Here is a 25,050-nt window from a genome sequence, read left to right on the forward strand (position 1 = left end):
GGGGAAAAACAAAAACAAAAAACAAAAACAAACAAACAACAAAAGAAAAAAAAAAACTGAAGTAGTGGAGCAAGGCTAAGGTTCCCGAGCTCCTCCGCTGGGGATACCTTCCCCTGAGAGCTATAATGCCACTGCTGAGAAAGCTTCCTCTCAGAGCTGTGTGGTTCCTGGGCTTCCAATTCTTACGGAGAAGGGAAACAGAGAAGGATCAGGAGAAGCTTCAGGCAGGTGGAAGTAAAAAGTCCCGATGGAGCTCTTCCGGGGACGGTGCTCGGAGGCTCTCAGGATGGTCCAGCGTTTGACATACCGTCGTCGTATGCTTTCCTACAATACAGCCTTTAACAAAACTAGGCTGTCTGGAACCCCTGGCAACAGGATTGTTTACCTTTACACCAAGACGGTTGGGAAAGCACCTAAATCCGCACGTGCTGTGAGACCCAAAGTCCTTATGAGATTGTCTAAGACAAAGAAACATGTCAGCAGGACGTATGGTGGCTCCACGTGTGCCCTGTGTCCATGACAGGATCAAGCGGGCTTTCCTTACCGAGGAGCAGAAAAATCATTGTGAAAGTGTTGAAGGCACAAGCACAGAGTCAGAAAGCAAAACAAATATGCAACCTTTTTAAGTAATAAAAATCAAGACTTGGTCAAAAAAAAAAAAAAAAGTCCCGATGTATTGCTCTGTAGTTTGATCATATGTAACAATAATTCACTGTACCTTTTTCCAGTGGCTCAGTTGAGCTGAGCCTTTCTAGGTAGCTCAATTGGTCTTTGTTTCTTCAAAGGGGTTCGTTTGGTTTGTGCTCCTTTTGAGTGGCTGGACTAGTCTCCGGGTGACTTTCAGAATTATACCCTTGATAATTATTTTATACTCTTGAGGAAAGACAGGCCTAGGTAATACGATCAGTTTCAGGGACTTCCGGAAGCTATTCTGAGTTGTTTACTTCCCACTTAATGAGATTCCCTGAAGGATGGAGTATTTCGTCTCCCCTTAGAACGTTTTTATTGTTTGTTTGTTTGTTTTGTTTTTTTGTTGGTTTTTTGTTTTGTTTTGTGTTTTTTGTTTTGTTTTAGTTTTTGGTTTTTGTTGTTTTATTTTGTTTTGTTTTTTGTTTTGGGGGGTTTTTTGGGGAGGGGATTAAAACTTCTCCCAAAAACATCCTGTCTTAAAATATCCTTTTATTTCACTTCCCTTTTCACATCCTGTATCTTAAGAAGTTTCACTCCAAGATGGAAAGGTTTTAAACCACTATACAATGTTGAATAACAGAAACAAGAAATGAGATGTCTTCTGAGGTCACTTATTCACGAACCTCATTAGAGTATTATAAGAGACTATTAATGTGTCTTCTAGATGAGTCTGTAAATAAATACACAATGAAGCAGAGTTAATGAAAGATTTTTAGGAATTGGGATTTGTGACTGATCTCAACTTCCCTGTGTGAAATTTTGGGGAAATACGTAGTAATACTTTCTTGCCATTCATAAAAAAAATCAAGAAAATACTATTGTTTATATAATTTTGAGAGTTTGTTTTATGGGTCAACTTGACTGGGCTGAGAAATACCTAGATAGCAGGTAATCCATGATTTCTAGGGGTATCTGTGGGAATATCACCAGGGCTTGTTCATATAATGACCAAAGACAACAATTCCCACAATGGTGACTGGTTGTCATCCAGCCCCGTGAAGGCCTGGTAGAATCAAAAAGGTGGAGAAAATCCACATGATGGAGGAGGTTTGTTTACCTTGAGGGGCCCAGCAAGCAAAAAGGAGGAAAAGAAACAACTGACCAGGCACCCATAATACCCTCCAAGGGCCATATTGTCAGTGAGCTGACTTCCTTCTATTTAATAGGTCCCCTAAGACCAAATGTTCCAACACAGACTGAGTGGCGTTCTTATTTTTCTTACTCAGTTTGATGGTTGACTTAGTTGTCCACCTTGACAAAACCTTGAATCACCTAGGACTCAACCTCTGATGACGTCATTGAAGGAATTTCTACACTAGGTTCACAGAGGCAGGCAGTCACACCTAGCTGTGGACCGTGCCATTCATGGGCTGGGTCTTGGACTTAGTAAAAAGGGAAAGTTAACTGAGGACCTATAGTGTTCTCTGCTTCCTGACTGTGGACACCATGTGACCAGCCACCTCAAGTTTCTAACACTGTGTCTTTCCAAACAGGATGGACTGCGCTTTTGATCTTTGAGCTCAAATAAATCCTTCTTTCATTAATTTGATTTTGTTGGGTATTTTGAAACAGCCATGATAAAAGTGTCAATTTGGGACTTCTGTGATTGCTTCTGGTTCTCAAGCCTGTAGACCAAGACTTGCACATCTCCCCAAGTACCACATCCCAATTCCTCCAAGACCTACTGGTAGTTACCTCCAGGCCTCTGGTCCTTAGCCCTGATGACTCAGACTAAAGTGTTTTCCCTGGTCCGTCCTTGTATATGACAGGTCATGGTGAGTCTTAGGTCCCACCATCCTACTCTATGGAACAGGGTCATGGGTGTATTAACTTCCATTTCTGCCTTTCTGTCATGTCTGTATTTTTCTTAAAAAAAAAAAAGAGTGAATCTGCACGTTTTTAACTGAATTTTCTTTTATATTTATTTAAAGTGTGTACGAGAGGGACATACTTGCCCATAGAGTGCACATTGACGGTCAGAGGACAGTTTGAGAAAGTGAGTCCTCTCCTTCCATTACGTGGGGTCTGGTGTTTGGGCTCAGTCATTCATTTTGGTATCAAGTGCCTTAGTCTACTGGCATAGTTCACCAGCCCAACTTACTCTGTAGTTAGTTTTTCTACACAGTGTAAGGACAAGGAGCGATTGAATGTATTTTTGTCACATATGGATACATAGTTATAAGTCTCACACACACACACACACACACACACACACACACACTCGCACATTCTCACATGCATGGCTCTATCTCTGGAGTCTCTAATTTCATTAATTCAGATGTCCATCCATATTTATGTGCATATCACACTGTGTTGATTATGGTAATTTGATAATAAGTCTCAAAATCAAGTAGTTGTAAAATTTTCAAACATTGCCACTCTTTAAAAATTATTCTGACTGTTCTGGATTATTTTCGTTTCCGCGAAGATTTTAGAATCATCTTGTCAGTTTACACACAAACACACATGCATGAGTGAACACACCCCACTGGTAGTTTTTAATCAGTACTGCACAGAATCTCAAAATCAACTAGCAGAGGAAAACACATCTTTAAAATATTGTCATTTCCAATTCATGATCATGACATATGCTTGTACTTTTTAAAAGTATGAAGCTCATGTGCTCCAAATTTTATCTCTAATATAACCGTGATGAGGACACGGCCAGTGGCAGAGCACTTGTCTAACATGCATGAGGACCCAGGTTCCACCTCCAGCACATAGAATTGAGTTCCTGATGAAATAAGCTTAGGTCCTTTCTCCGTCTGGACCCTCTCCTTTTTAAGCATCCATCCTTACCTTTTAGCTTTCTATCATAGGATGATGTCGTATCAAGGTCCTTCATAAATAATGCAGGTCTCTTTTCTAATAAGTCTTAGGTTTGGATGTTCAGGTCTTATACATTTGCTAATTTTATTCTTAATTGGTTTTTAAGCTATCAGAAATAGAGCTTCTTTAAACACTTGACTTCTAATTAATTCTTGCTAGCATATAGAAATGAGACTAGCACTTATGTGCTGATCCCATATGATAGGATGTTGCTGTTTGAACTTAGGAATTGTAAGTTTTATATAAACTTGTGGTGATGGTTAATCTTGACTTGCCAACTTGACCGAATTTGGAATGAACTAAGAGACTTGTCTCCGTGTTGGTGTAGGGGGTTATTTGCTGGGACTAGCTGAAGCTGGGAAGGCCCTTGTCCAGAGGGGACTGTACCTTCCAGCAGCACAGATTCCAAGGTCTGGAGGGAAACCATTGCTGCTTTTGCCTGCCTGCCTTCATTCCCTGCTGGTGAGGGAGTCCACTGTGGCTGCTTCCTCCACTGCTTTCCTTTGCTGGCATTGGAACCCAGCTTCTTCAGCCTTTCAACCCAGACTGAGACCAGTGGGTCAGCAGGCATCCTCCAGGCTGTCCTACCAAGACATCTAGCCTTGTGGACTGAGCAGCTGCTGGACTCGCGAGCAGGCACATAGCCAGCACTGTATAAGTCAATTTAAAACCAATTCTTCAGTAGTGTGTGTGTGTGTGTGTGTGTGTGTGTGTGTGTGTGTGGCCTAATGCACCCCTGTGTATGTGATCTCATCAGCAAAACAAAAGGAACAGTTTGGTTTCTCTTCTTTCCAGTGCGTGAGCATATATTCCTTTGCTTTAGAACTGATGGGAGTGATCAGAGAGGGAAAGGCCCTTCACTGCTAAGTTGAAAGTCAACTGAAACATTTCCGTGGCATTCTCTCTGTCTCTCTGTCTCTCTGTCTCTCTGTCTCTCTCTCTCTCTCTCTCTCTCTCTCTCTCTCTCTCTCTCTCTCTCTCTGTCTCTCTCTCTCTCCCTCTCTCTAGTCTGTTTCTCTGTGACAACTGAGAAAGTCTCTCCATTCCTACTTTGATCACAATTTTTATTATAAATTGAGTTTGATTTTGTTAAAAGCTCTCTTTCACCCACTGGAAGCCGATTGGCTTCTTCTTTTTCTTCCGCAGGATAGTAAGTTACATCTGCCCATAATGTATTTCCGCTATTTATTTATATGCCTAAGGGTTCATGTGAAAGTTGCAGGGTTTCTTGTGGGGCCTGTTTCTCTCTTCCACCATGAGAGTCCCCAGCTCAGATTGTCAGGCTTGGTGGCAAGTGCCTACACCTGCCAAGCCACATGGGCCCCACCAGTGGGTTTGGGATTTTATTTGTTTTTGTTTGTTTTGTGTTAAACTAATCTTGCATCAATTCACTTAGTCGTGCCACATTGTTCGTTTTATATATTGCTGACTTTTATTCTTTAAAGGATACCACATTTCTTCTCACGAAAGATAATACTCTATAATATTATCTTCTTTTAATGTTTTCTTTTCTAAGGATACGTTTTTCTTATACAATGTATTAGAAAGTATTTTCCTTATTTTCTGAAAGAGGTTGCATAAAATTGATACTTTCTGTGTCGTGAATATTTCATAGAATCCACCAGGAGAGCTCTCTGGACCTGGAGGTTGGTTTTTTTGTTTTTGTTTGTTTGTTTGTTTTTTGTTTTTTTGTTTTGTTTTGGTTTTGGTTTTTGGGGCTTTTTTGTTTTGTTTTTGTTTTTATCTTTCATGCCCTCCCTACCATGGAAGGTTTTTAAATTGTAAATATCTTTAATGGACATCAGGTGTTTCTGACAGCGGTTTCTTCTATGTCAGTTTGGGCTTGTGCCCTTTAGCGAGGAGGCTCCATTTGCATAAACTGGTGTTTGTGTTAAATTAATCATAATATCTTCTAGTGTCTGTCCATGTATAATGAAGTTAACCCTTCTTTCATTCCGAATGCTGATAATTTGTTTATTTGCTTTTTACCTAGTCAAATTGGAGCCTTGTTAACACTCGTTAAAAAAACAAACAAACAAAAACACTTCAATTTCTTTAAACAAAAAGAAAATTCTTTTAAAAATACTTTATAGAGTATAGCTTTTATTACATTTGAAGATTTATTTCTGTTATTTTTAAGTCATGTATACTTGTGGGTATATGCATGCAGAGGTCATTGCGTCCTCTGGAACTGGAGTTACAGTCGTGGGCTGTTATGTAGGTGCTGGGAACTGCGTTGAGGTCCTCTGCAAGAGTGGCTAATGCTCTTAGCTGATCCATCTTTTTTTTTTTTTTTTTCGGAGCTGGGGACCAAACCCAGGGCCTTGCGCTTCCTAGGCAAGCGCTCTACCACTGAGCTAAATTCCCAACCCCACTGATCCATCTTTTAAGCCCCACAGAGTTCTTAATGTCATACAGGTGACCCCAATGCAAAACCAGGATTGTATCCATTTGTAGACTCTTGATATTGGCTAATTCCTCTTTTACACTCACCTGTATGCTGTCTCTTCACTTTCTTCTCATCTACTCACTTAACATGTATTTTATACTCAGTATGGGAAATAGCAGGCAAGCCATAGAGCCACAAAGTCTGTGCTCTTTAGAGCTCATACGTGGGAACTGAGATGATCTGGCAGTTATCAGATCAGGTATGATGCTGCACTGTGCTTAATTCTAACACTCGGGTGACTGAGTCAGGAGGAACGAACTGTTGGGTTTTGTTTTGTGTAACGAAATAAGCTTTTTCTGTGCTTTCCGAAGAGGAATGGGAGATACTTCTTTATAGAGATAGAAATTCTGTACTATGTTCTTTCCTAAAAGACAATTGTTTCTCTTCTCAGCTTCTTTGTTTGTTTATGGTTTCAGCCTGTGTCCCAAACTGGCCTTGAACTCACTATTTTCCTGCCTTTACCTCCCCAGTGCCGGGATTACATGTGGTGCCATGCTACCTCTCTTCCTATCTTTCTAGTAGATTCTCTCTTTATGTTCTTCATTCTCTATCAACATTTATCATCAGTGGGAGACCTTGTTTTATGAGAAGATTAAGTTAGTTTTGAGTGTTTATAGGACCCAGTCTACTCCATTGGTTCTTGTTACATCGTAAGACATTGTTACACTTCTCCAAGACCACTGATACTGAGCTTCCCTTGACCTCAGGCCTGCTAAGAGCTTATTTGCAATTGGTCCTTTCCTCCTAGTGCAAATGTGAAATGGGTTCACGGGAACACTTTGCGGTCTAGATGTTTGTGTGGCTGTCTCCTCTGGATCTTGTGTCGACTATCCCAGTGGCTCTTTATGCTTTGGGAGGAATTTCAGAGATTACAAGTACTGTCCTACGGCCACTTTCCCACATTCTCTCTGGTGTTTCAGTTATGCCTGCAGACCCACAGAAATATATTTACTAGCGGCCTCTTTCCTTTAGACATGACCTCATTAGCCCTTCGTAGTTTTCATACGTTGTGGCACAAAAGACATTTAAGACAATGTAGACATTTTCTCCTTACTCAGATTTTAAGTAGATATTTTTACCAAGTTTTAATTTCTTTTATCCATGGGATTTTTTTCTACCTGGGTTGTGCATGATTTAAAAAAAAAAAAAAAAACCTGAACATGTCCCTTCCAAGAAGGTTCACAATTGTACCAGTCAGCTACCTGGGCAAGGAGAAGCTCTTCAAAATGCTCACCGTCAGCACCAATTGTATTCCCTCAGTGTTTGCAGTGAGAGCATGTGGGTAAGCCAGCACAGTATAGACAGCACCCTCTGGCATTACAGCTCTGTGTAAGCCTACAGCATACACCCTTACAGGTGTACAGCCTGTGTAGACCTGAAGTATTTGGGGTCCTTAGCCCTTAGTAGCAGCTGCCATTACAGCTTTTAGGCCAGTGGTTCTCTAATGCAGTGACCCTTTAATAAAGCTCCTCACGTGTGATAACTTCCAACCACAAAATTATTTTTGTTGCTACTTCTTTTTTGTCTCCCCCGGAACTGAGGACCCAACCAAGGGCCTTGAGCTTGCTAGGCAAGTGCTCTACCACTGAGCTAAGTCCCCAACCCCTTGTTGCTACTTGTTAACTGGAATTTTGCTACTGTAAATATCTGTGCTTTATGGTGGTCTTAGGTGACCCCTGTGACAGGGTCATTCAACCCCCAAAAGGTCTCAACCCACAGGTTGAGAACTGCTGGTCTAGGCAATTGCAAGTATTGAATTCCTCAGCCCTTGGCAGTAGCTACATGGACCAGACCTGGCTTGACCCTAAGGAATGGCTACTGTATGGAGCTCTTCCAGTGACCAGAACCTGCCGTTTCTCTTTAGCTCTTTGCAACCCACTAGACATCAGGAGTACCTTCAATAACAGATTAAAGAACTTGTTAACACCAATAGCAATTTTATCAGATTGAAATGCTGCTTTAAAAGTGCTTGAAGGACACTCGGAAGCCCAAGAAAAGATAGGTTCCCCCTCCTCTGCTCTAATAGTAGAAACAGTCTCCACTAAGACTGCTGTATCTTCAACATGAAAGCATGAGATATGGTCTCATGAGATAGGGTATCTCACCAAAGAGAAGGGGAAACAGGATATCATAAACCAGAACCAAATGTGAAAACGAATTACCAGGGTGGGTAAACAAGTGGGATACAGTGTGCAAGAGAAGCCGGAGGCAAGGAGAGAAACGAGTTAATCATGTCAATAATTTCCAGGGAGAGGGCTGGGGATACACAAGCTCTTGTTTGACTTGTAGAAACACCCAGTCTCCATGTGGAGCAATCCTAATTATTCCAGTCTCAGAGTGTGGAGACCGAAGTTCAGAGAGTTTGTTGAAGGTATTATCACCGATACACAAATATTCTTTTTCTGAACGAATGGCTTTTCAACTTGTTTCATTTTAAAGACAAAGCACGAAACAGAGCACCCGAAAGTCGGCGACCTTCCAGGTTGTTCGTGGTTGTTCACTTGGCTACACCTGGGATTAACTCAAACTCAACAACGGGAAGACCCACTTCTAATCAAACCTCTGAGGGGAAAAGGCACACCTTTAATCTAGGCCACGCCTTCTGCAGAAAGCCCTTCAGGATTCTAGTGTACACTGAAGACCAGCAAGACACCCAGCCTTGCTTGTGGGGTAACCAATTACTGATTGGAACTTCTGTACATACACAGCCTTGCTGGATTAGTTGGACCACAATAGCCTGTAGTAATTCTAATCATATATATGTGTATGTATATATATGATACATATATATATACACACATATATTTCATTCTAAATATAAAATACATTTCATTCTACATATAAAATATAAAATATGCATATTCATTCTATATATGAGTATATATTCATTCTATGTGTATATATACATATATATACATATTCATTCTATAAGTTCTGTCACTCAAGACAACACTTATTAATGCATACAGTCTTACCAGGAAAAATCTATAGTTACTCACACACATACACATTTGTTGTTTGTAATTTGCAGCTGCCTGAAAGGAAGGCTTATGTCTTTTGCTAAAGTTGGGGAATTTTCCTGTTTTTCACCCCTCCCCATTTGGCAGAGAGCTAAATCACTTCCTGCAGTACCAGCTGCATCCCAAAGACACGATGGTGAGGCAGGAGTAGTTGAGTTTTCTATATGGAGCACCCTCTCACCAAACCTGCTTCATACTTCAGCCAAAGGGGCATTCTTTGACCTCAACTACACGGTCTCCACGTTCCAGTTCGATTCCACTCCCAAGTGGTCCATGCCACAGTCAAGGTGGAGAAAAAACAGCTTGTGAATAAGGGGAAGGCCAGCTCCCTTTTCCAGGCCTGAGAGTCCATGTCTGAGTCAGGCTGACTCCCGGGGGGATAAAGCAACTCGACCAGAAGCAGTTGTGGAAGGAAAGGACTTATTTGGCCCTCACCTCCACGGCACAGGTCATGATCAAAGGAAGCCAGGAGGCCAAGTTTAGAGCAGAGACTGAAGGAAAGGCCATTCAGAGCCTGCCCCACATGTGGCCCATATATATACAGCCACCAAAACTAGATAAGATAGATGAAGCTATGAAGTACATGCTGACAGGAACCAGATATAGATCTCTCCTGAGAGACACAGCCAGAGCATGTCAAATACAGAGGGGAACGCTAGTAGCAAACCACTGAACTGAGAATGGAACCCCTGTTGGAAGGCTTAGAGAAAGGATTGAAAGAGCTGAAGGGGCTTACAACCCCATAAGAACAACAATGCCAACCAACCACTACCCTTTTGGGTAGGGACTAAACCACTACCCAAAGACTATACATGGACTGACCCTGGGCTCCAACTGCATATGTAGTGGAGGATGGCCTCATTGGGCACCAATTTAAGGAGAAGCCCTTGGTCCTGCCAAGGTTGGACCCCCAGTGCAGGGGAATGTCAGAGGGGGGAGTGGTAAGGGAGGGTGGATGGGGAGGCATCCTTATGAGGAAGGGGGAGAGGATAGGGAGCTTATGAACAAAAAACTGGGGAAGGGAATAACATTTGAAATGTAAATAAAGAAATATATCCAATAAAATACAAAAAAAAAAAAAAATACAAGGCTTAGACCTATAACTGCTACTATATACTGAGCTGAGCTGATTAAACATGTGAATTAAGGGCCAGATAGCAAATTCATGGCTCTGAGTTTACTGTTAGGGTGTTTTCAAGATAATTCATTAGAAATAGCTAAGAATAGTTAACGGACAACAAGTCCAGATTACTTTACATAGATTTTTTTTTCAAAAACATCAGAAATCCACAAAATGTGACATTTAATGTTATTTATTTTATTGTTGAGACCTATCTGCTCCTAACAGCTCCCTTTTGTGGATTCAAAGAAGAAATTGAGTGTCTCTGCCTCCAGGTGAGGTAATACATTCTGGCTAGATATTGGGCAGAAATTGTTTATTTTTCTCTACAAAATACTGTCCAGAAAAGGACACACAGAATAGTCGGCTGATAACCTCTGCCAAGTCAGAATAATCAGTCCTTCAAAGTTCTGTGTTACAAATTCTGTCAGATGATCCGGGGCCAGAAGGCTGAAGACTGATGCTCTTATGTGTTGCTAACAGGGGACCGTATCAGTAGACGGTTGTCTCTTCAACTTGTCTCAGTTTGGGAAGCAGTGTTAGGCTTCCTATATTTTCAGAGAGTATTGGTCATACTCAGATTTCTGATGGGGTTGAAGACTAATTATAGTCTCATAGCCCACCCAGGCTATTTAACATTGAGAATGCATATTTAATTAGTTTTCAAACAGTATACAAGCTCGCAAGACACAACACATAGATTTTAAGCCTTTCTTAAGCTAAGATAGATAACAGAATGAACTATTTAATTGACAGAAATGATGGGCTGGGTGTTAGATATTTTATACTTTATAATTACAGAATGGTAATTTGACATTTGACAGAAAAGTCCTTTTTTAATTAGACCGAAGGGGTGAAGTGTAGATTGTGTCTTTATGTAGGTGAAGGCAGGCACAGGAAAAGAAAAAGCCTGTGATTGGCCAGTGAAAAAGTAAGGTGGGCACAGAGTTTGAAGGGAGGAGAGAGAGGGGAGAAAGAGAGGGAAAGACCAAGATAGAGGAGGAGAAGGATGACTCAGATCTGTGTGGCCTTAAAGGGCCACAGGTAGTTATGAGTATTACGTAAGGGATGGATTTTTATAGGACAATTTGTCTTATCTAGGTGGGAAGTTTTCATTAATATTAATTGGTTTAGAGTTTATTGTGTGGACGTTTTGTGGGGTGAGAATTTGCTGATATAAATCGGATTGCTAAATTACAAGCTTATTGAGTTTTGATTTTAACGGGTAGTGGGGTTATATGACTAGGGGGCAGACACTGGGAACGTGGGTAGAGCCCCCAGCAAGAGAGTAGCCCCCGGCAGCATGGGATAAAATATGGGAGCTTGGGGGGTAGCAGTTGAGACATTCTTTTGTTGACTAAGATGAAAATACCCCAGCGATGCCATGTGGCCCATTGGAGCTGGCACTAGTACGGGATGGGTAGGTTCTTTATTTAATATTTACCGCAACAATCCCCCGCCCAAAACTGTAGTGTTGTACCCATGGGGCTCAGGACATCCCTTCTGTGTCTACCGGGCTGCGGGAATCCTCTGGGAGCTGGACGGCAAGTCCAGTGGTGTGGTTTTCCATGTGCCTAACCTCAACACATCAGTCAGCTCTTTGGTTGTCTGCCTGGAGAAGGCTGCCAAGTGATGACACGGAGAAAATGATAAAGTGGGAACTGGAAGGGCATCCACGGGCTACAGCCAGAACAGAGCTGTCTCCGTTCTTCCCACCTTTGATGCTAGGTCTGCCATTTTCCTCAATAACCACATTTTCGAACCCATTGTTCGACAGCAGAAATGGGTACAAGCGTCAGGGTGAAGAGACTTCAGGGTCCATGTGGCCTCCAAGGGATGACGACTCTGGTCCATCGACCCCAGCAAGAACCCAAGAGGAAATGAGGCCTTTCAGTGACAACAGAGTCCCTCCCTCATCTCAGGGTCCATCGCACAATGCACACATTGAGAATCTCTTCTCAGAGTTTCCATTCCAGAAGACCTGAGAAAGAAACTGTGCTTAAAGAGCCCTACTTTGTCATATGCCATCAATCTATTCCTTGTACTTTATTTTTTTTTCTGTGTGTACTGGATAAGTCTGAAAGGAGAAAACCCAATTAAGAAAATAAGTGGGCTTTAGGCAACCTCGTAGGGCATTTTCTTAATTAGTGATTGATGAGGAGGGCCAGCCCGTTTCAGGTGGTACCAGGCCACACATACGAGTTACTTATCAGAATGTATGATACCTCCGAGAAGCTAACTGTCAGACTGGGAGAACAGGCTCTGGGCAACTAACTGTTTATGACCTCAAGGTGTCCAGATTAGCCCAGCTAACAAGCCAGAAGAGAATGGGGACTTCAGTCTTTTTGATACAAGGAAATGAATTCTACCAACTGCCATGTAGGATCGAAAGGCAAGTTGCAGAAAGAAATACCTCACTGCCGGCACCTTGATCTCAGGTTTCCAAGATCTTGATGTGAGGACTTAGCTAGCCTACACCTGGACTACTGACCTCCTGGGAGAATAAAAGTTTTTAAACCGCTACGTTGTAATTGTTTGTTGAAGGACAACACAAAACTGATAGTGGAATGGCGCTGGGGTTTGGCTTTGATGCTGTTGGCCTGACCCCAATGCCCCTGGGGCTCACAAAAGGGTCACATGGTCAGCATTTTAGCAAGATAGAACTTTGGAGGTGGAGGTGTGTGTGAGTTTTCTAGGAGACATTCTGAGAGTCTGGGAAAACACAAGAAACTATCCGTCCTTTCTTCATCTTCCAGATCCAGAAGCCAGGAAGAAGGAAGGGGGCCTACTTATTGGCCAAGATGGCTGATCAGGATGGGTGCAGATACGATTTTAGGCCATGGGCCTGAGGTATGCCCTCTGACCTCACCAGTGTCCTACAGAACTCCCCATATGGCTTTGGGTGGCTCTGAACTTAACCCTGGTAGCCAGCCTATGTCTTAAGTTATGAACTGAATTTGGGTTGGCTTGGGTTTGGCTGGTCTGTGGTAGTGGCACTAGAGATGGAGGACCCTCTAAAACTCAACATCTCTACCTAACTATGCACAGTCTTAAAAGATATAGTTATAAGTTAGGGGTGATAGCTGGTCCCTGTAGTTCAAGGCCAGTCTGGTCTACAAAGCAAGTCTCAGGATGGTCAGAATGGTTACACAAATAAACCCTGTCTTGAAAAACTGGAAAAAAAAAACACTGATAAACTGATACAGCATTTCAATTTCCGGGTTTTTGTATCCATAATCTAACTCTTCACCACTCTCCATAGCATATCATGGCACAAACAAGAAGCAAATGTAAACATTTCTGGACAAGTTTCACGATTTGGCTTCAGCAAAACCTGACAAAAATATGTGCACTTCTTTGCCATATGAAGCAAGTGGGCTTCTTGGAGAAGAGTTCCTTCTGCCAAAAGTTGGAGGAAACAACAAAGGGTAATACAATTTATCAGAGAAGATGGTAACAGATGGATTGTAGGCTTTTAGAAAACAGAAGACTGGAGTCTCTAAGGTGAATGAAGCTCTCATGACTAAACAGGGAAGACAGGTCTTTATAAAATATACAGAAGGGGGAAAAAAAAGCAAAAGTTGAACTTTCATGTAAAAGATTGAAAATACAAGAAGTTAAAAGGCACAAATCTATGATTAGCTCAGAAGAAGTACATCTCTGCCAAGAACTTAATCAGAGAATGAGATGGAACAATTTTAATAAGCCGGGTAGTAATGAAATGTCTTACATTACAAAACACGAGGGAGAAGGCAGCATCTCTGTGGTGCGAATAACGTGAATAACGTGAATACTGGCACGAGTGCTGAAATATCACCAAAACCCCCAGTTTCCATCCCAGGAACACAAACCTGTCCATCACTTCCTGCCCATTTCAAAGTTCCAAAAGAAGCTGGGGCCAAGATACAGCGTGAGTCTCCTGCTAGCCAAACACCGTATTATTTTCTCCTCAATTAAATGTTCTCGGTGAGCTACAAATGTTTCTTTTGTCACTAACCACTCCAGGTGGGCCTCGTTAGGTCCCAGTTTACTGCCAGATTGCTAGGCCCACTGCTCAGCTGAGCTCCATCACTTCCTTCCCTTCCTCCACTTGCTGCCTCTACCCCCGAATCACAACTGCTCAACACTCCCACTCTCCCTTCAGACTTCTACCTCCTCATGTGTCTCCACATGGCTTCACACCGGGGAAACGGAATTCTCTCACCCATCTGACATCTCCTCGTTGCCTACCTCTTCCCTCCCAAAAGCTTGAATCTCTGGGAAAAGAGATTTTTTTTTTTGAGACTGTTTTGATGAGAAACTGAAGGACCACAGAAATGAGATCTTCTAATCAAAATAATCTCTCTTTGATAGCAAGAGATCCATGATCCTCTTATTAAGTATCTCTCTTCCCTCCTCTATGTCCCTGGGTCTTGATGCCTAAGAAACTATGGATTGTAAGTGCAAGAGGCAAAAAGGGTTTACCAGACTTGTGTCTGCAAGCCAGAACTTGGGAACTAAGATTCGATGAAATAAGAGTATTTAAGCCAGCACCCTGAGAGGACGGGGAGATGACCATTCCATCACCAAAGAAGACTGTCATCTTGGAGAACTCACATATACAAAAGAGCTTCTAGAGAGATGGAAGGAAGGAAACTCAGTGGCAAAAGGAAAAGAAGCCTGTATACTGAGCAGATCCTCCTCATCCAGGGCATATGTCTTTGACTTCCCATCTTTGACAAGATCATCACCAGGAACTTTGGAAGTGTCTCTAGTTCTTTAGATAAACATGTCACCTTGCTACAAGCTAAGCCCCATCTTATTCACTCCATATAATTGGAAGGTCATCAGATGTTCTGGGATACACACACACACACGCACGCACACACACGCACACACACACAAACATGCACACACACACACACACACGCACACACACACACACACACACACACACACACACACACACACACACACACACACACACACACACACACACACACACACACACACACACACACACACACACACACACACACACACACACACACACACACACACACACACACACACACACACACACACACACACGCAGTTAATATCTCGATCATTTTGATGTGACTTTTCTTCAGAATTTAGAATGCCAGCCAAAGACAGGGCAACCACTCCATAAAGGTCATTCACACTGAAGCATCCACTGTTAACAGCTAAGCCCACACAAAAAGTATGGTACCTCTTTTCATTTTGTTGTTATTAAATAGTTTACATTTTATTGACCACCGGGTTGGATTTTTAATTATTATAATGAATTGTTTTATTATTTATATTCCAAATGTTATCCCCTTCCCAGTCCATACACCCTACCCATTGCCTCTGAGAGGGCAGTCCCCATTCCCCACTCCACCCCAGCTCACCCTCACGTCCCCCTTTCCTGGGGCATCAAGTCTCTACAAGATCAGGCACATCTTTTCCCAGTGAGACCAGACAAGGCAGTTCTCTGTTACATATGTGCTGGGGGCCACAGTCCAGCCCATGTAGGCTCTTTGTTTGATGGCTTAGTTCCTGGGAGCTCTCAGGGGTCCAAGTTAGTTGATGCTGTTGGTCTTCCTAGGGTTGCCATCCCCCTTTGAATCCTTCTGTCTTTCCCCTAATTCTTCTATATGGATCCCCGACCTCAGTCTAATGGTTGGCTGTAAGTATCTGCATCTGTCTCAGTCAGCTGCTGGTAGAGCCTCTCAGAGGACAGTCATGCTAGAGTCCTGTCTGCAAGCACAAGATAGTATCACTAATAGTGTCAGGGTTTGGTGCCCTCAATCTCTGCTCCATTTATGTGCCCTTATTTATTTATTTATTTATTTAGTCAGGAACAATTCTGGGTCAAAAGTTTTGAAGGCAGGTTGGCGACACCATCCCTCCACTGGGGATGTCTATCTACTGGAGGTGGTCTCCTCAGGTTCTATCTTCCCACTGTTGGGCATTTTGTCAAAGGTCATCCCCATTGAGTCCTTGGAGCCTCACACATCCCAGTTCTCTGGGACTTTCTAGAGGTTCTGCCAGCCCCCCAACTCCCACAGCTGCATATTGCTATTCATTCCCACTCCACCTCACCCCCACATATCCCTTTCCTGGCCCTGTGTCTTCTGACTCCTCCAGACTTGATCCTGCCCCTCCTTTTTCTCTCCCTCCCGTCTCCCACTCGAGTCCCTCCCTCCCTCTGCCTTCCATGATTATTTTGTTCCCCCTTCTAAGTGGGATCGAAGCATCCTCACTTGGGCCTTCCTTCTTGTTAAACTTCTTATGGTCTGTGGATTGTATCAAGGGTATTTTGTACTTTTTGGCTAAATATCCACATATTACTGAATACATGTAATGCCTGTCCTTTTTGGGTCTAGGTTACCTCATTTTCCAGTTCCATCGATTTGCCTGCAGAATTCATGAAGTCCTTACTCTTAACAGCTGAATAGTACTCCATTGTGTAAATGTACCACATGTTCTGTATCCATTCATCAGTTGAAGGGCATCTGGGTTGTTTTCAGCTTCTGGCTATCACAAATAAGTCTGCTATGAATAAAGTGGAGCACATGCCCCTGTGGTATGGTGGAGCATCTTTTGGGTAAATGTCCAGGAGTGATATGGCTGTGTCTTCAGGTAGAATTATTCCCAATTTTCCGAATAACCACCAGATTGAATTCCAGAGTGGTTGTACCAGTCTGTAATCCCACCCTCAATGGAGGAGTGTTCCTCTTTCTCCACATCCTTGCCAGCATCTGTTATCACTTGAGTTTTTTATCTTAGCCATTCCTGATTGAGGTAAGGTAGAAGAATCTCAGGGTAGTTTTGATTTGCATTTCCTGATGACTAAGGATGTTGAATATTTCTTTAAGTGCTTCTCGGCTACACAATATTCCTCTGTTGAGAATCCTCCATTTAGTTCTGTACTCCATTATTAATCAGGTTATTTGGTTTTTGGAGGCTAATTTCTTGAGTTCTTAGTATATTTTGGATATTAGCCCTCTATCAGATGTAGGGTTGCTGTTTTGTCCTAGTGGCAGTGTCCTTGGCTTTACAGAAGTTTCATGCAATCCCATTTGTCAATTGTTGATCTTCCAAGCACGAGTCATTGTGCTCTGTTCAGAAAATTTCCCCCTCTGCCAATGAGTTTGAAGCTCTTTCACACTTTCTCTTCTATTAGACTCAGTGTATCTGGTTTTATGTACCAGATGCACTTACACTTGAGCTTTGTGCAAGGCGAAAGATATGGATCAATTTGCATTCTTCCACAAGCAGACAGCCAGTTGGACCAGCAACATTTTTTGAAGATGCTTTCTTTTTTTCCACTGTACGGTTTTGGCTTCTTTGTCAAAGATTAAGTGTCCATAGGTGTGTGGGTTTATTTCTAGGCATTCAACTCTATTCCATTGATCTGCCTGTCTGTCTCTGTACCAATACCATATGATTTTTATCACTATTGCTCTGTAGTAGTGGTTGGGGTTAGGGATGGTGATTCCCCAAGAAGTTGTTCTTTTATTGTTGAGAAGTGTTCTCCTTATTCTGGATTTTCTGTTTTCCCATATGAAGTTGAGAATTACTCTTTTCATATCTGTGAAGAATTGTGTTGGGATTTTGATGGGGATTGCATTGAATCTGTTGATTGCTTTTGGTAAGATTGCCATTTTTACTATGTTAATCCTGCTGATCTAGGAGCATGGGAGATCTTTCCATCTTCTGAGATCTTCTTCAGTTTCTTTCTTCAGGGACTTGAAGTTCTTGTCATACAGGTCTTTCTTTTCATTTGTCAGTTTTTCTTTTAAAGTTAAATTCAAGGCTAAACTTCTAAGTCTGATGTACTATATGCAGATCATACAAGATGAATATGAAGTCACACACATTGGTTGTGCCCAAAAGATTGGCTAGAATACATAATTATCTTCATAAACACATATAAAGTTCTTATGACAATAGAACTCCCAGGTTTTCTGAGACACTTTCCAAAGTTATTATGGAAATAAAATATATGTCATTGCTAATATGCAGATTCTAGACTTTGTACCTCTGAGACACCCCAAAGACTTGGCTTCATGACTATTATAAAACTAAATATTACTCAATGAGATTTTGTTTCAGGTGTGGAGGGAACAGACCTAAAAGCATCAAATAGATATCTTCTCAAAACTACAGAAATTATAAATACAAGCATTTTGTACACACAGAAGATCGTGTAGATCATAAAGTGTTCAACTGCTTCCATTTGGGGTCTTTAAGATCCTGTACAAATTGGTTCTCAGAAGCTAATGCATTGCTAGTCTCTACTAAGGACAAAGAGTCTAAAAATGAACATAGTTCTCAGTATTTAACGGTCATCATTTCTACAAAAGCCCAGAGAGACCAATAATTTCCAATAGCTTTAAAAGATAAAGGCTCTTGGATGTAATCAGCTTTACCAATGTCTGTCCAGGTGTGTTTAATATGCTGGAAATATACTGACTAATTTCTTATAAAGTATCTAGTATCAAGTCTTCATGATGTAAGAAGTGTTCTTTTCCCTTTCTCGCTCTCCGGCCACCTTGGCGCCTGATCTTGGTTGGGGGTTGTCCCGCACCTAAGGCAAGAGGATGGTGGCTGCAAAGAGGACGAAAAAGTCTCTGGAGTCGATCGACTCTAGACTCCAGCTTGTTATAAAAAGTGGCAAGCACTACCTAAAGACTATACATGGACTGACCCTGGACTCTGACCTCATAGGTAGCAATGAATATCCTAGTAAGAGCACCAGTGGAAGGGAAGCCCTGGGTCCTGCTAAGACTGAACCCCCAGTGAACTAGACTGTCGGGGGAGGGCGGCAATGGGGGAGGGTGGGAGGGGAACACCCATAAGGAAGGGGAGGAGGAAGGGGATGTTTGTCCGAAACCGGAAAGGGAATAACACTCAAATGTACATAAGAAATACTCAAGTTAATAAAAAAAAAAGTGGCAAGCACGTGCTGGGGCACAAACAGACTCTGAAGACAATCAGACAAGGCAACCTGGTTATCCTCGCCACCAACTGTCCAGCTTTGAGGAAATCTGAAATAGAATACTATGCCATGTTGGCTAAAACTGGTGTCCATCACTACAGTGGCAATGACATTGAATTGGGCACAGCGTGTGGAAAATACTACAGAGTATGCACACTGGCTATCATTGGCCCAGGTGATTCTGATATCATCAGAAGCATGCCAGAACAGACTGGTGAGAGGTAAACAAAGTTTTCCTTTAATAAAACTTTGCAGGGGTTGGGGTTCGGTCCCCAGCTCTGAAAAAAAGAAAAGAAAAGAAAAAAAAAACTTTGCCAGAGCTCCTTTTTTTTTTTTTTAAAAAAAAAGTGTTCTTTTCATTTTTTAAGGGTTATTTTATTTATTTGGTTGGTTATTTATTTGAGACAGGGTAGTCCCTTTGTAATTGGTCTATCTGTAACCCTTATTTCTCCGTTCCCTAATTTCCCTTTTAAATTCAGCAGCAAACATTAGACAAAAGGAGATCGAATCCATCTGTGATAACTAATCTTGATTTTCAAGTGGACAGGATCTGGGTGGGTTTATGAAGGCATTTCCAGGAGGGGCTAACTAAGGGTGGGGGAAGACCCTCCCTTAGAGCGTGTGGCACTTTCATAAATGACCCAAATGTAGAAATGTCTAAGAAAAACACACAGCTGGCTGCCTACCTGTCTTTTCTTCTTGCTGAGTGAATGCCGCTTCATAGACTGAGAGCTGCCAGGTTCTCAGCCTCTCCAGCACGCCATTGTCGGACACCCCAGTCCCTATCTATAAGGTAATCTACTCAATTTTAACACACACACACACACACACACACACACCAGTTATGTTCTCCTAGAGACCCCTGTCTAATATCCCATCCAAATCTCGATTGGAATCAAAGCACTTCTGTGAAATTCTGAGATGTTCTGCCAAGAGAACACTAAAAGATTTCTCAGCTGCCTTCCTTAAAGGTGACTTTATTTTTCTCTCTGATTCCACTGTGTCCATCTACTTAGGCTTCTGCACAGCTGCCAAACTTTGCTATCCAATTCCCTGTGGAATTAGTTGTCCATAGCACTTGTTCAGGCTTTTGGCTGCTGTGTAATCTTGCTGGGAACACAAGTTTCTAAAGAATTTTAGCGTCCCTTTCTTCGTTCTTCTGTGTTTCTCTTTGAGGAGCTGCACTACCTGTTAACCTTCAAACGTCACTCGTAATAATTTTACAATTTGCTTTTAAAATTAAAAGGAGTTCTGCACAGACCTTACTTCCTTGGAGTTGGCAGGACGGCTCAGCAGGTAAAGGAAACGCCTCACAGCCTGACGGCCTGATTCTGATGCCTGGGACCCACTTGGTGGAAGAGAATTGACCCTTGCAGGCTATTCTCTGACTTCCACAGGCGTGTTCATGACATGCTCAAACCACCACGTGTGGACACACACAATGGATAAACTAAAATGTTAAACACTTTTAAAACTAGAGCCTCGTATTTTTTAATGTGTACATAATGCTTTTGGAAATCCATTAGCTTGACACTCCCATATTACATTTATTAACGAGGCCACATCTGAATGCATCCTAGGAGGTGGAAACTGAGTTTTTTCTTCAGTATCCTGAAATAGTTGTATATGAACCATCTCATATTAGTTCATCAGTATGGGATAGATATTGGTAGATAATACACACATACAACTATTATATATGATATATTGTATGTATGTATGTATGTATGATCTCAAAATCACACAGGCCACTGACTTCTGACACTCTTGAGACTCATTTCAATATTTACCATGACCTGGAGAGGGATTGTTGAATTGGTAAGTTAATGATAATTAATATTGTTCATCTGTTTGTTGTCATCTCTAAGAAGACTATCTCCTGACACTGAGTAAGATCTTCTGTGAGTGGCATTTAGCGAGGTCTGAACAATAGACACGGGATGGTCTTACTACTGCACTTACGGTGTGGTGGGTGGTATTTAAACACGTGCTGCAGAACTATTCCCCAAACGTACAGTTTCCGTTAAATATTAAAATGGTTTTCCAGGGTGGCTACAGAAGATAGTGGCATGTCTATGGCTCTGCGTGAATTAGATCATTATGTGTATCAGCTGTCCAAGTCATTCCGTGCCTATGACTCAATATTAGACTATTCTTGTCTAAACACTATAGCATTCTGAAGAGTTAAAACACATATGGACAAGATCTATTAACAAAATTCAGGCAGAAGACTAATAAGCCTTAATAAATATTTTTAAAATAAAATACAGTCCATCTGGGAGAAGCATAAGTTTTATTTCTGTTCATTAGGGTGAGCCACTCACTGACTCATAGTTCTACCTTCTTCTACTAAGTTGGAAAAATTAGTCACTCGTATGCTGACTTGAGCATCGAAACTAAAGGTCTCATGCTTCATTTGTATAATTTGTGAATTCTGTGAGTAGTATTAGACTGTTCCTCAATGTTGAAAATTACAGAATAGCAGAAGGAAACTTTGTCAAATATTTGTGCCCTGTGTATACATTTCTTTCAAAGATCTTGGAGAATGTTATTTAAAATGAAAGGGGAGGTTCAGCTTTTGACCAAGTCACCTTTTCCTTAACATTTAATATAAACGTCCATTTTACAGTTGGGAGCAGGATGCTCTAGGAAATTTAGCCTCTTTCAAACTTCTGAACTGTTACAGCCAGCCAGCAATTATTCCCAGACAGAAACAGTAGCTTTCCTCCCTCCCTCCTCCCTTCCCCCCTCTCTTCCCTCCTCCCTCCTCCTTTCCCCCTCCCTCCCTTCCTCTCTTTTCTCCCGTATGCATGTGTGAACGTGAAGACCAGAGATCAACACTGGGTATCTTCTACTATTGTTGTCCATTTTATTGTTTAGTACAGGCTCCCTCAGTGAGCCTGGCGTTCATCAGCTTACTAGGCAGCTTGGCCACCGAGCTCTGGGGACCTTTCTGTCTCTGCCTCTCAGAGCTGGGACTGCAGGTGTGCACAGCCTTGCCTAGACTTTTATGTGGGTGCTGAGGATTGGAACCATACAGGTACTTCTCTCATGGAGTTGTTTCCCTCTCCCCCTCCCCTCCTTCCTTCCCTCCCTCCCTCCCTCTCACCTTCCCGTGTGTGTGTGTGTGTGTGTGTGTGTGTGTGTGTGTGTGTGTGTGTGTGTTGAATACCAACCCAGGGCTTTGTGCATGCTAGGCAAGTGAGTGACACACAGAACTCAAGTGTACCACTATGCTCTTACTTTTCCCTTGGAAATGTATTTGATTGATGAAGCCTCGCGTCAAGCAGAGAGGTGTAGTAGAGATAGTTAAGTTCTTCATATTTAAACTTTTTAATAGTTGAAATAGTTTCCCTTAAACTTCCAACCACGAAAGTTCCAGAATAGTGGTCTTGGAATTGTTACTAGGGTTCTTTAATACTGTTGCCTCTCAGGGGCACTTATTATGCAGAGCATCACCGTGGAGGGGAACAGAGAGCGAAAAGATATCGGGGCAATTTCTCTGAGCAACCGGGGGCCTGATGAGTGGGTTTCTGGCAGAGAAAGGAACAGACAGAAATCCCAGACAGGACATTGTGTGTCTTAAGATTCAGCTCAGCTTATAAGAGGCTGCCTGCTGCATGCTGGTTCTCTCCATGGGGCCTGAAAGAATGATGCGTTCCTCCCTCTGCCTGCAGAAGTTTCAGGAGTGGAGCAAAAGACTTGTTTACAAATCTTCTTTTGATGAAGCTCAGAGTTTGCAGCCAGCCTCAATGTAATTTGCCTCTGAGGGACTTTAAGGATGTGGTGCTGAGCTCCTGAGTGAATTCTCAGTCCGTAACTGCCTTTCTCTGTGAGCAGAGGAATACATCACAGAGCCATAGTGTGAACTACAGTAGCAGAAAAGTCGATCGCCAGGGGCGTCCTGTTCCAACCCGGGGTTTCAGATGGAGGACAGAGAGGAACGTTTCAGAAGTCAGCAAGTCACGCCAAGCTTTTAGCAGCTCTGTTAGGATGTTGGGGCGAGTGGCTTGGTTCTGCGCGCTGCCTGCATCTGGATAAAATTAGAGCTTTTAGCTTCTCCCGGAGAGGGACTTATTAATAGCTAAGGGCCGAAGTGCTAACTGTGTGCTGAGGATGGCGCTTAAGGAAGTGAACAGAGTCGGACTTGGTGCTAGCTCTGACTCTTCCCTTGAGGAAACAGATATATTGGTCCGGTTTTGTTTTTTGTTTTTTTTGAAGAGCAGTCTGTGATGGTTTCGCGGGACCGGATGTCACAGACAAGGTTACGATAGCCACAGCATATCGGGTCCAAACTGCTAACCTATGAGGCAAAGGGCAAGGCACTAACACAGGAAAGCCAGAGATGTCAGGGTTGATTTGTTTACATTCTCTTAGGTTCTAAGGGAAGGGATCATTGCTGTCTTTGGACATCTCTTATTCCCAGCTATTTCATTCCAAACATAAGAAGTCACCAATGAGAGACCCTGTCTCAAAAAACCAAAACCAAAACCAAAGCAAACAACAAACAACAAACAGAAGTCACCAATGAAGGGAGTCTTAAAAATTAGCCATCTTTTCTTTCCGGGTCTTAAGTCTTTAGAATTGTAAATGAGATCCCCAATTAAAAAACACTGTGTGTAGCTATGAAATTCACAAATAGGCAAATTATTAATGGTAGCAAGATAAGGAATGACAATATACCATGTTTGTATGTATATAAAATATACTTCTCCTTCTTGACTGAACCTACATCTATGGAAACATACTTAAATGGATATAAACCTAGAAATAAATTTTTTGGTTCATCTAACTGAAAATTCCAGGGATGTCTTCAGGCTAAGCTGCATCTAGCTACCAAAACAATGCTGTCAGGATTATCTTTTTGTCTCTGCCTTACTCGGCTTGGTTTTCCCATCTGATGTCTCTCGGCAATTAGTTTTGCATTACATTGATAACCCCAAAAGGAAACGAATCATCATTGCCTCCTATATGGAAGCCATGGCCCTGGAAGTCAATCTCATTAGCCTGGCTTGGGGCCGGGGTTCATCTCTGAGCCAACGATCGTAGCCATGACAATAGACTGTGTCAGCCAAGGTCTGGTCCAAGCTGTGTACTCTCCCAGGGCTAAGTGAACTGAGAGTGGATAGAATGCTGGCTCCCTGGAGGGAATCAGAGTTCAGTCATCACTAGAGGAAAAGATTAGTGCTGAGCAGAAAAAACAACAGGTTTACACCTCAGTCGGTAAATACACGGCGCTTTGGTTTGGTGAACACGATTGACTCCAAGGTCTGAGCGTGCTAAGCAAACACTCTTCCCCTGAGACATACTCCCAGCCCTCTGTGAAGTGGGCTTAAAAGCTGGAGACTTATTATTTTTAAGGAACTCTTATACTCAAACATGGCAATACCTTAGGAAGCCGCATGCTTATGTAAATCATACCCATCCCCATACTGGGAATCGAACCTAGGACTTCGGGGATACTCCACAGTGCTCTACCACTAAACTGCAACTCCTCACCCTTTTAAAACACTTAAATTTTGCAACAAGGCCCCACTAAATTGCTCAAGCTGACCTTGAACCACTCTGTAACTCAGGTGAGACTTAAACACCCAACCCTCCCGTCCCCACCTCCTAAGCGGCGGAGACTACAAGTCTACACCACTAAGCCTAGTTTCAGCTCGCACTGTCTATGACTCAACGTGGTTTAGGAATTCCTGGCTTTTATTTTTAAGTTACCTCCCAAGCCAATTTATAACCCATAAAATCTGTCTCGTTAATTTACCCTCAGGTAGTTTGTTTATTTGTTTGTTTGTTTGTTTTTACACGAAATGTCTTTCCCTTCTACATAGAGTAGGATCCTTTCCCCACTGTTTAAGGATGAATATGTAAAACACTGCAAATGAAAATTCCAAAGTGAAGCTTCAAGACATGATCTGGATGGGAGAACTCGGGGTGGGGGTGGGGTGGGGGC

General features: G+C 42.3%; 1 protein-coding gene and 1 pseudogene across 1 annotated transcript; both read left to right on the top strand.

Annotated features, from left to right (window-relative positions):
- The first annotated feature begins 286 nt into the window (after positions 1–286).
- On the top strand, positions 287–9,297 carry LOC116910924 (annotated as a pseudogene).
- A 9,402-nt stretch (positions 9,298–18,699) lies between these two features.
- Positions 18,700–19,322, top strand: LOC116911570 (60S ribosomal protein L30-like). The gene is made up of 2 exons (XM_032915558.1): positions 18,700–18,769; positions 19,036–19,322. Exons 1-2 carry the CDS (start codon positions 18,700–18,702, stop codon positions 19,320–19,322), a joined length of 357 nt encoding a protein of 118 aa, XP_032771449.1.
- The last annotated feature ends 5,728 nt before the right edge of the window (positions 19,323–25,050 follow it).

This window comes from Rattus rattus, chromosome 10 (genome assembly GCF_011064425.1).
Source record: "Rattus rattus isolate New Zealand chromosome 10, Rrattus_CSIRO_v1, whole genome shotgun sequence".
NCBI classification, from domain to species: domain Eukaryota; kingdom Metazoa; phylum Chordata; class Mammalia; order Rodentia; family Muridae; genus Rattus; species Rattus rattus.

Bases quoted from the DNA above. Each gene is read 5' to 3' on its own strand.
- LOC116911570 (XM_032915558.1), top strand. From the start codon at position 18,700: ATGGTGGCTGCAAAGAGGACGAAAAAGTCTCTGGAGTCGATCGACTCT. The intron at 18,770-19,035 runs GTGGCAAGCACT...GAAATACTCAAG, and splicing joins ACTCCAGCTTGTTATAAAAA to TTAATAAAAAAAAAAGTGGC.